Source organism: Pseudorasbora parva, chromosome 4, assembly GCF_024679245.1.
Source record: "Pseudorasbora parva isolate DD20220531a chromosome 4, ASM2467924v1, whole genome shotgun sequence".
NCBI classification, from domain to species: Eukaryota; Metazoa; Chordata; class Actinopteri; order Cypriniformes; family Gobionidae; genus Pseudorasbora; species Pseudorasbora parva.
The window spans coordinates 19934715-19947369 of record NC_090175.1 but is presented as its reverse complement, the minus strand read 5'-3'; the positions used below and the strand labels follow the sequence as shown (position 1 = coordinate 19947369).

The window sequence follows — 12655 nt, the reverse complement described above, 5'->3', positions numbered from 1 at the left end:
TGCCCCCAGTCCACCACTGAAAGCGCCAACAGTGGGCACATGAGCATCAGAACTGAACCATGGAGCATTGGAAGAAGGTGGCCTGGTCTGATGAATTATGTTTTCTTTTACATTATTTAGATGGCCGGGTGCGTGTGTATCACTTACCTGGGGAACACATGGGACCAGGATGCACTTTGGGAAGGAAGCAAGCTGGCTGAGGCAGGCAATCTTGGTGCTAGATACTATAGTACACCATTAGGGGTCTAGAGAAGTATATATCCTTGATGGATCAGGGCTGTTTTGACAGCAAAAGGGGGAACAACACAATATTAGGAAGGTAGTCATAATGTTATGCCTAATCGGTGTGTGTGTGTGTATATATATATATATATATATATATATATATATATATATATATATATATATATATATATATATATATATAAACAAACCTAAAGGATTATTACTAAAACTGTGTTTGACCCCCTTTCACCTTCAGAACTGCCTTAATTCTACGTGGCATTGATTCAACAGGGTGCTGAAAGCATTCTTTAGAAATGTTTGCCCATATTGATAGGATAGCATCTCGCAGCTGATGGAGGTTTGTGGGATGCACATCCAGGGCACGAAGCTCCTGTTCCACCACATCCCAAAGATGCTCTATTTGATTGAGATCTGGTGACTGTGGTGTGGGGGCCATTTTAGTACAGTGAACTCATTGTCATGTTCAAGAAACCAATTTGAAATGATTCAGCTTTGTGACAGCTTTGATCCTGCTGGAAGTAGCCATCAGAGGATGGGTACATGGTGGTCATAAAGGGATTGACATGGTCAGAAACAATGCTCAGGTAGGCCATGGCATTTAAACAATGCCCAATTGGCACTAAGGGGCCTAAAGTGTGCCAAGAAAACATCCCCCACACCATTACACTACCACCACCAGCCTGCAGAGTGGCAACAAGGCATCATGGATCCATGTTCTCATTCTGTTTACGGCAACAGTCTTCAACTGTCAAATTTTGGTGAGCTTGTGCAAACTGTAGCCTCTTTTTCCTATTTGTAGGGGAGATGAGTGATACCCGGTGGGGTCTTCTGCTGTTGTAGCCCATCCGCCTCAAGGTTGTGCACAAATGCTTTGCTGCATACCTCGGTTGTACGAGTGGTTATTTCAGTCAAAGTTGGTCTTCTATCAGCTTGAAACAGTTGGCCCATTCTCCTGTGACCTCTAGAATCAACAAGAAATTTTCGCCCACAGGACTCACACCATTCTTTGTAAACCCTAGACATGGTTATGCATGAAAATCCCAGTAACTGAGCAGATTGTGAAATACGGCCCGTCTGGCACCAACAACCATGCCACGCTCAAAATTGCTTACATCACTTTTCTTCCCCATTCTGACATTTAGTTTGGAGTTCAGGAGATTGTCTTGACCAGGACCATATAGTCTTGTTCAAAATAATAGCAGTACAATGTGACTAACCTGAATAATCAAGGTTTTTAGTATATTTTTTATTGCTACATGGCAAACAAGTTACCAGTAGGTTCAGTAGATTGTCAGAAAACAAACAAGACCCAGCATGATATGCACGCTCTTAAGGCTGTGCAATTGGGCAATTAGTTGAAAGGGGTGTGTTCAAAAAAATAGCAGTGTCTACCTTTGACTGTACAAACTCAAAACTATTTTGTACAAACATTTTTTTTTTCTGGGATTTAGCAATCCTGTGAATCACTAAACTAATATTTAGTTGTATGACCACAGTTTTTTAAAACTGCTTGACATCTGTGTGGCATGGAGTCAACCAACTTGTGGCACCTCTCAGCTGTTATTCCACTCCATGATTCTTTAACAACATTCCACAATTCATTCACATTTCTTGGTTTTGCTTCAGAAACAGCATTTTTGATATCACCCCACAAGTTCTCAATTGGATTAAGGTCTGGAGATTGGGCTGGCCACTCCATAACATTAATTTTGTTGGTTTGGAACCAAGACTTTGCCCGTTTACTAGTGTGTTTTGGGTCATTGTCTTGTTGAAACAACCGTTTCAAGGGCATGTCCTCTTCAGCATAGGGCAACATGACCTCTTCAAGTATTTTAACATATGCAAACTGATCCATGATCCCTGGTATGCGATAAATAGGCCCAACACCATAGTAGGAGAAACATGCCCATATCATGATGCTTGCACCTCCATGCTTCACTGTCTTCACTGTGTACTGTGGCTTGAATTCAGAGTTTGGGGGTCGTCTCACAAACTGCCTGTGGCCCTTGGACCCAAAAAGAACAATATTACTCCCATCAGTCCACAAAATGTTCCTCCATTTCTCTTTAGGCCAGTTGATGTGTTCTTTGGCAAATTGTAACCTCTTCTGCACATGCCTTTTTTTTAACAGAGGGACTTTGCAGGGGATTCTTGAAAATAGATTAGCTTCTAACTGTCACAGTACTTACAGGTAACTCCAGACTGTCTTTGATCATCCTGGAGGTGATCATTGGCTGAGCCTTTGCCATTCTGGTTATTCTTCTATCCATTTTGATGGTTGTCTTCCGTTTTCTTCCACGTCTCTCTGGTTTTGCTCTCCATTTTAAGGCATTGGAGATCATTTTAGCTGAACAGCCTATCATTTTTTGCACCTCTTTATAGGTTTTCCCCTCTCTAATCAACTTTTTAATCAAAGTACGCTGTTCTTCTGAACAATGTCTTGAACGACCCATTTTCCTCAGCTTTCAAATGCATGTTCAACAGGTGTTGGCTTCATCCTTAAATAGGGGCCACCTGATTCACACCTGTTTCTTCACAAAATTGATGACCTCAGTGATTGAATGCCACACTGCTATTTTTTTGAACACACCCCTTTCAACTAATTCAACTAATTGCCCAATTGCACAGCCTTAAGAGCGTGCATATCATGAATGCTGGGTCTCATTTGTTTTCTGAGAATCTACTGAACCTACTGGTAACTTGTTTGCCACGTAGCAATAAAAAAATATACGAAAAGCCTTGATTATTCTGGTTAGTCACATTGTACTGCTATTATTTTGAACGATACTGTATATATATATATATATATATATATATATATATATATATATATATATATATATATATATATATATATATATATATATATATATATATATATATATATATATATATATATATATATATATATATATATAATATAAAGCCTATTTAAATATGGACAAGCAATATCTGAATGATTGTATTCCTTTTTCTTTCCGGCAACTGCTGAGTATCTAGCAATATATTGCCATATTTTCACGGCAAAAAGTTTGCACAGAAGTGATACAAGAGACACAAAATCGTTATCAGAATGAAGTATTCTGGAGCGCTGTGTAATATAGTTATCAAAACGTATACATAAATAATAAAAAGACAAAAATACTTGAATTCAATATGGTTCTGTGTTATTATAAAAAATTCCATTTGCAGTCCAGAATTGGCTAAAATGCCCAAATGTACGTCATACAATATCTCAGTAGGTTTGTTTTTATAGTAAAATACATTCAAAGTTTTCAGCCATCCCTCTTGTGCAGGAAAGAAGATGAACAAAGTTACTAAGATCCAAACAAACCCTTCAGCATCTGGGATAGACACGGCTCCTTGCTTTAAGGTAAAAACCTTTGCACTCTTTCTCTAATGTAAGAAGCACAGTAAAAGAGTGAGAAACAAAATATTGATTTTTTTTGTCTGAGAGTGAGAAACAAGGCGCCAAACCATCAATGATTTAACAAAGGCTTCTGTTTGGGCATTGATTTTGAGACTTTATAGATGAATGCTCTGTGGACGGTTGCTGCTGTTTATTCTTGTCCAAGATGTGCAGAATTCTGTATTATTTAACAGATAGAGGACATAATGAAAGGAGAGGAAGCCTGTGGTTGTGTGTGTTGGAGAGAGAGATTTCAAGTTTTTCCAAATTAGATAATGAAACTGTGGCATGTGCATGTCTGTGTTTGTCAGGTGACCGTGTTCGAGCAGGAGCATTTCCAAGGCAAGTGTCAGGAACTCACTTCAGAGTGCCGAAACATCCAGGAGCGTGGGTTTGACAACATCCGCTCTATCCGCGTGGAGAGCGGCGCGTGAGTCGCCCACTCTGTGTTAATGATTGCAAAATATTGCCAGTTAGTAAGGAAATTATGCTTTTAGATGTGTTTGAAAGCTTTTAAGTGTTTCATCCTGAGATGATTAAGTTTCATTCTGAGATGATTTGTAAAATGTGATGATGATTTGGGAAATAGTTAGAAAACAGTCAGAGAATTACTGAGTTGCCATAACTATTGCATCATGGTTTTCCAAAAACACGGATCATGTGACACTGAAGACTGAAGTTATGATGCGGAAAATTCAGCTTTGACATCACAGAAATAAATTACATTTTAAAATAGTAAACACATATCTTTTCAATTGTAATGATATTTACAATATTACAGTTTTTACTAGACTGGGTAAATCCAGCCTGATCTGCCGGCGATTTCATTTCACCCTGCAGCTCAGTCTGGAAACCTGTACATTCATTTCTACTGCATCTATTACTCTTTCGCGGGAACCAATCGCAGACTGGCTTATCAACCTGGCGCGCTTTTGGCGGGTTTAACGCTATGATATAGAAGCGACCATTGCATTGAACATGGCGGCCACAGAAGCACAGCAACCAGTTGTTGCCAATGTCGCTGCTGTTTTAAAAGATTTCAAAGGCAAGTTTTCTTTTCAACTCCTACAAAAGAAAGATGTTTGCCTTGCTACCGACCGTTTTCGCAAAGTACGTCACCCGGATCATAATTCATTTGAATTATGCTCGTTGATCACACCTCTTGTGCAGTAGGAAATAAAAAGCAGACTCCCCAGACCCATGTTCAATATTAAATTGTTTTAATAAAATGTTTATTGTATTTTTAATCAAATAAATGCAGCCCTTGAGAGCATAAGAAGAGACATAAAAAAAGCATAATTAATTTAAACTTTTGACCGGTAGTGTAAATGTTTTAATTCCCTTTAATTCCGTGCAGCTGGGTGGGATACGAGCACCATGACTTCCAAGGGCAGCAGCTTGTCCTGGAAAAAGGAGAATATCCCCATTGGGATGCCTACAGCGGCAGTCTGGGCTACCATGTGGAAAGGATGATGTCCCTGCGCCCCATCTGCAGCGCTGTAAGTGTGTGAGCACATGCTGATGCCTTCAAATACTTTTATTCTCAAACTTTTCTAGTTTTACCTGACTGACAGAAAATCTCATAGGCTCACAATGGAAGACAGAGCTGAGCCATATCAAGGGACTAAGCAGACTTTTTTGGATAATCAACCATGCAGCAACAGACAAACACACTTTGGCAACTGCATATCAAAATCAGAACATTAAAACCCCTATACAACATGCAGCTGAAAGAAATTTTTTAGATATGACCATTTAGATTGATGGTGAATGTGATGTTTTGAAGTGCAGACTTGAAGTACACTTGGAGTGTCTCTCATCAAAACCATTTCTTTAACGTTTTTTTCCCCATTTCCTTCCTATTGCTCTCTCCATTTGTAGGCCCACCAGAGCAGTCGCATGGTCATCTATGAGAAGGAGAACTTCCTGGGCCGCAACGTAGAGGTGTGTGATGATTACCCGTCTCTGCAGGCCATGGGCTGGTGCGACAAGCAAGTGGGCTCCATGCATGTGCAGTGTGGCGCGTGAGTAATGCTCGGCAAAACACAGTTAGTGCCAAACTACTGTTCTCCTGAACATTTCTCATGCTCAGCTGCGCTGACAATACACATACACACAACACAGATGAGACCAGCGTCATTAGCTTAGTGTCCAGTCCTTGTACTTGTGAAGTGTAAATGATTTTGCTTTCACAAAACAGTCCCTTGCAACCTACCATCAGATAAAAGATCTTTGTTTGACTGCATCAGAGATCAGCAATACTGCATCTGTTATGTAATGATGTTATATCAACATTTCAGTGCACATCATCACCGAAACTGATAATTAAACAGTGATAATTTATTAATGATCTGAGTCTTGTTTTTAAATGTTTTTACACTTTACATAAGGCTGGGTTAAAAATATAGATTTCTCAATTTAAACAGTTCTCATTTTGAAGAACCGATATCGATTTCTTAAATCAACTTGTTTCCGCCACAGAATAATACAATAAAAAAGTAAATTCCGACTTTTATCTCACAATTCTGACTTTTTTCCTCAGAAATGCGAGATATAAAGTCACAATTGTGAGTTTACAGTATATCGTGCAATTGTGAGATACAAACTTCTTTAAACCATGGTTAAAGAAGTCAGTTCCTAATAACATGATCCATATTGAGGGGTATAATGTTTTTAGATCGGATCGAACAAAAAAAGGTGGTGGAGTTGCAGTTTATATTAAGTCTAAGCTAAACTGCACTTGTATATTATCCATCAGCAAACCAAACTGTTTTGAACTTTTGGCAATTAAATTAGTTTTTGGTAATGGTCCAGATATCATCGTTGTTGGATGTTATCGTCCCCCTTCAGCTTCAAGTGAAGCTATTACTTCACTTACGGACCTTCTCCATAACTGGACTAAATCAGAGCTTATTTTACTCGGGGATTTAAACTGGGATTGGTTATCACAAATGTCTGACCCACTCAAGGGTATTTGCGACTCTCTTTGTTTGGATCAATTGATAAAGTTACCCACCCGGTTAAATCATAAAGATCTAGTTAAATCCACGCTACTTGATGTAATTTTAACCAATGCTCCTCATAGATTCTCTGCAGTTGGCGTTTTTTGTAATGATGTAAGTGACCATTGTGCAATAGTATGTGTAAGGAATTGTAGGATTCCAAAGAGTAAACCACGTTTTATTTTAAAACGACAATTTAAACATTTTAATGATCAAGCCTTTCTGCAAGATATTTATAATAGTGATTTATATGTTGTTTCACAGATACCTGATGTTGATATAGCATGGGAGTATTTTAAATGTACTTTTTTGACTATATGTGACAAACATGCACCTTTTAAAAGGTTTAGAGTAAGAAGTAGAGATAATCCCTGGTTTAATGAGTCAATATCTTCTCTTATAAAAAATAGAGATAATGCATGGGCTAAAGCAAAGAAAACAAATAATAATATGGATTGGGTAAATTATAGGACAATAAGAAATAACTGTACAAAATTGATAAAAAAATCTAAATGTGATTATTATTTAAATATGATGAATGAAAATTTGAACAATCCGACAAATTTCTGGAAGTTGACTCAATCAATTGGTGGTAAAAAAAACTCCACCAGTCTGCCGGACTGTTTAAAAATAAATGAGAGTGTAATACGGGACAAGGAAAATATTGTAACAGCTTTTAACAACCATTTTATCACTGCTGGCTTAATTACGGACTTTAGTAATTTAGAGGAACATAATGTAGAAGGAAATGTGGCAAATGCTTCGTGTTGTTCTCAGCTGTTCACCTTTACTCCTATTTTGGCTACACAAGTTTATAAAGCCTTGTCTAACTTGGATTGTAAAAAATCAGCGGGATTTGATAAAATAGAGCCTTACTTTTTAAAAATTGCTGCAGATCTTATAACAGAACCCATCACTTCAATTTTTAATTTAAGTTTAAAATCAAATGTTATTCCTCGTGCATGGAAATCAGTTATGATTCTACCTTTGTTAAAAGGTGGTGATCCATCTGAGATGAATAATTACCGTCCAATTTCAAGGTTGTCAGTGATGGCAAAAGTATTTGAATCTTTTATAAATGATCAAGTAAAACAGTTTATTACTGAAAATAATATTTTAAATGAGTTTCAATCAGGCTTTAGATCAAGTCACAGTACTGTAACTGCAGCCATGCTGGTCACTAATGATATTATTAAATGTTTGGATAGTAAACAGCATTGTGCAGCTTTATTTGTAGATCTCTCCAAAGCATTCGATTCTGTAGACCATAAACTACTGTTGCAGAGACTTAGTTGTGTGGGTTTTAGTGAAACAGCTCTAAATTGGTTTAATAATTACTTATTTGAACGAACTCAATGTGTCTCAGTTGAAAATTTTATATTTGCAGAACAAACAATTAAAAAAGGTGTCCCACAGGGTTCAGTTTTAGCACCAATTTTATTTTCTATTTATATCAATGACATAGGTTGTGGGATAACTCCAGCTAGAATCCATCTATATGCTGATGACACAATCATTTACACAGTCGCACATTCTTTGAATCAAGCCATGGAGTTTCTGCAAGATTCTTTTCGGTCTTTGCAGCTGTCATTGTCAAATTTGAAACTGGTTTTAAACACACAAAAAACAAATTATATGCTTTTCACCCGGGGTTCCATTAAAACAGATTTCCCGATTTTAACTTTAGAAGGAGACTGTATAGAAAGAGTAAACTGTTATAAATACTTAGGCATATGGCTAGATGAAAAATTAGGTTTTAATGTACATATTGAAAATCTCTTGAAAAAGCTTAGACCAAAACTGGGTTTCCTCTTTCGTTTAAAGAAATGTTTTCCTTTAGAAGCAAGAAAGAGAATTATTCAAAGTTGTTTCCTCTCCGTCTTAGATTACGGTGATGTGATTTATATGCATGCAAGTTCATCTTCTCTAAAAAAGTTAGATTGTGTATACCATGCTGCCTTGCGCTTTGTGACGAGTGCCTCTTCACGCACTCATCATTGTAATTTGTACGAATTGGTGGGTTGGACTTCTTTGTTTCAAAGGAGAAAAATACACATGCTGATGTTTATTGCTAAGGCATTGTTGGGAAAACTACCACTTTATATTTGTCAACTTTTATCGTATTACACCTGTACTTATAGCACTAGATCGAGAGATAAATTGCTTTTAAAGGTTCCTAGAGTACGTTCAGAGTTTGGTAAAACTGCCTTCTCTTTCTATGCTCCCTGGTTATGGAATGAGCTGCAGAGTATAATAAGGATAGAAGCACTCCCTTCTTTAAAAGTTTTTAAAAATCTCTTATTAACCAAGTTAAGGGAAACATGTGTATGTTTTGTTAAGTAGATTTTGTTGTTATTTTGAGTGTTGGACAAAATTTTATGAAAGATTCAGATTTTTTTTTTTTTTTTTTTTTTTTTACATTTATTTTTTTGTTTGTATGTTGTTTATGTGAAACGTTCTGTGCTGCCATCTTGGCCAGGACTCCCTGGAAGAAGAGATTTATATCTCAATGGGACTATCCTGGTAAAATAAAGGATAAAAAAAAAAAAAAAAAAAAACCCATTCCAAAAAAAGTTGCACAAATTGTGAATAAAAAAGGAATGCAATAATTTAAAAATCTCATAAACTTTTATTTTATTCAAAATAGAATATAGATAACATCAAATGTTGAAAGTGAGACATTTTGAAATGTCATGCCAAATATTGGCTCATTTTGGATTTCATGAGAGCTACACATTCCAAAAAAGTTGGGACAGGTCGCAATAAGAGGCTGTAAAAGGCAAATGTACATAAGGAACAGCTGGAGGACCAATCTGCAACTTATTAGGTAATTTGGCAACATGATTGGGTATAAAAAGAGCCTCTCATAGTGGCAGTGCTCTCAGAATTCAAGATGGGCAGAGGATCACCAATTCCCCCAATGTTGTGGCGAAAAATAGTGGAGCAAAATCAGAAAGGAGTTTCTCAGAGAAAAATTGCACAGATTTTGAAGTTATCATCATCTACAGTGCATAATATTATCCAAAGATTCAGAGAATCTCTGGTCAAGGACAGAAAATCATACTGGATGCCCGTAATCTTCAGGCCCTTAGACGGCACTGTATCACATACAGGAATGCTACTATAATTGAAATCATAACACGGGCTCAGGAATACTTCCAGAAAACATTCTCGGTGAACACAATCCACCCTATTCCGTTGCTGGCTAAAACTCTATAGGTCAAAATAAAAGCCATATCATGATCCAGAAGTGCAGTTTTTTTCTCTGGGCCAAGGCTCATTTAAAATGGACTTTGGCAAAGTAGAAAACAATTCTGTGGTCAAACGAATCAAAATTTGAAGTTCTTTTTGTAAAACTGGGATGCCATGTCTCCCTTTAAGAGGACAAGGACAACCAAAGTTGTTATCAGCAATCAGTTCAGAAACCTGCATCTCTGATGGTATGGGGTTGCATGAGTGCATGTGGCATGGGCAGCTTACACATCTGGAAAGGCACCATTAATGCTGAAGGGTATATCCAAGTTCTAGAACAATATATGCTCCCATCCAGACGTCGTCTCTTTCAGGGAAGACCTTGCATTTTCCAATATGACAATGCCAGACTACATACTTCATCAATTACAACATCGTGGCTGTGTAGAAGAAGGATTCAGGTACTGAATGGGCCAGCCTGCAGTCCAGATCTTTCACCCATAGAAAACATTCGGTGCATCATAAAGAGGAAGATGCGACAAAGAAGAACTAAGACATTTGAGCAACTAGAAGCCTAAATTAGACAAGAATGGGACAACATTCCTATTCCTAAACTTGAGCAAAATTCTCATGTAGTTACATTTACCTCAGAAAAGCCCTTCAATGTCCAAAAACTTGCTATGGTCTGCTAGAAAAAAGAACTAGGAGTATTTTGATAAATATATGCACTATAGTACTATTGTATTTCAACTTTACCCGTTCTTCAATATTTAATGTTTGAATAAATTGATCACGTTTTTTTTGACAGCCACCATTTAAATGTTATATTTAAAAACAATCGAGTAGAAACACAATGGCATTAATAGAAAATATATTATAACGGTATTATTATAAAAAAAACTTAATGTGTAATTCAAATGTAAGTAGCTTTATGTCGAATCAGTTGTATTTGCTTTGTATTGTACCTAATAGGCCCAGTTAATCTATACTGAAATCAAATCAAATTGCAAGCTTGTGACTCGAAACTGTGACATTTGTGTCATTGCCCAGCCCTAATATTACATTTCTAATGCACATTAGAAACCAGCTAATGATTTGATTCAAGATACTCTTCTTCTATTAAAACACTTTTTTTTTACATTTCCTTCCAAACAGCTTGAAATATTTGTGCAATCGCCACATCTCATTTCCTTGCTTTTTTTTTTTTGACCTCTCCATCTGTCTCACACTCCTGGCATCCTCTGTTTTCCTGCAGCTTTGTGTGTTACGAGTACCCTGGCTATCGAGGACAGCAGTATGTTATGGAGTGTGACAGGCACAGCGGAGACTACCAGCACTGGAAGGACTGGGGTTCCCACTGCCAGACCCCTCAGATTCAGTCCATCCGCAGAATCCAACATTAATACCTAAGTGGAAAATGGAAGGAAAAGGGGAGCCGCATCAATCAGACTACCAGCAGTCACTTTATGAGGTGCAGTGCCAAATTGTAAAACCTTCACTGGTTGCAAGTAGTTTTCACTTGTGGTGCTCTACTACTACACAAACAAAAACTATTCCAATGACATGCATATACAGACACACATCAATGCTTTTTAATAAAAAAAAGGCACTAACTCATATTTTTAAGTGCACATCCCCACACATAATCCAAGGTAAAGCAGTGACACTTATACAAGACTAATATTCTATACAAAAGAAGCACAGTGGAGAACACTGGGTAGTCAGTAAATCAAGGCAAGATGTATATCTTTATATGCAAACATGTCATGCTGTGTGACGATAGAGTGCCATATTGAGACAGATGGGAGTGTGTGTTAGACCGTTCGGAGGAGAGGAGGATGATGGTTGACTAATAAATGCATACTCACCTCAAAATAGCATATTTGGTCTTTTTGTCTGTTTGCTGTAAACTGATGGCATGGTAGTGGACACTAACCAGCTGTAAATGATTATAACTGATTGTCTTCAGTATAAATACAAATAGAAAAGTGGGGAAATGATTAAAGATTATATTAAAAAAGAATAGAATTATTCCACATATAATATCTAGGAAATGAACACTTATGCTGAGAGAGAAGGAAAAATGTCAAGTAAAAATATTCCCATTTTTATTTTGGGGGAAAAATTTGATGACCACCATTCATGTATGTCAGCATCAACTTGATTTGGTCTATTTTTACAAAATCCTAACTAAGAACACGCTAAGGAGCCGTTCACATGGAAAGTGTCATTGAATCCCACTGTGTTCCTTTTCCATTGTTATTTCACTCGCATCTGGCATATTTTGCATTTAAAGGTCTTTCTGTTCAATATCGCATGACCAGCCATTTGCAAATGCAAAATTCCCAATCACGTTGATTCCTATCAGATTTTGTCTGTGAAAACTTGCCTAACACTAAACAGTGCAGCTGTTTAATTCTAACTCCACTACTATTCCTAACCACATCTCAACACCTAAACCTACCTATAATATAATATATAGGATAATATTCTGGCATGGGTCACAACACCTCCCTATATGCAAACAACACACTCAGAGATTAAGTAGCATATCGCTATATCATGTAAAAAGGTACGTTTTTTTTATAACAAGCAAATATAAATGCAGATTCAACTTTAGTGGAGTCCAATATAAATGTCTTTTTAAATTACATATTTATTCATTTTTTCGAAAAGAAAGAAGGTATATATTTTTGTAGACATTTTAAATACTAATTTAGTACTGACAAACCATTTAATTTGTATAAAAAAAAAACTAAAAAACAATACTCCATTCCAGATATCCAGGTTTAATATTAGTTCACTA

At 36.9% G+C, this 12655-nt stretch overlaps 1 protein-coding gene across 1 annotated transcript in view; it reads left to right on the top strand.

Annotated features, from left to right (window-relative positions):
- Window positions 1-11727, top strand: part of cryba1l2 (crystallin, beta A1, like 2) — a 68797-nt gene extending 57070 nt beyond the window's left edge. Inside the window, exons 6-10 of the mRNA XM_067441237.1 lie at window positions 3543-3619; window positions 3967-4085; window positions 5013-5154; window positions 5537-5679; window positions 11105-11727. Coding sequence (XP_067297338.1) covers window positions 3551-3619; window positions 3967-4085; window positions 5013-5154; window positions 5537-5679; window positions 11105-11252 — 621 coding nt within the window. The 5' untranslated portion in view covers window positions 3543-3550 and the 3' untranslated portion in view covers window positions 11253-11727. The remainder of the gene's footprint in view (window positions 1-3542; window positions 3620-3966; window positions 4086-5012; window positions 5155-5536; window positions 5680-11104) is intronic.
- Window positions 11728-12655: the final 928 nt, after the last annotated feature.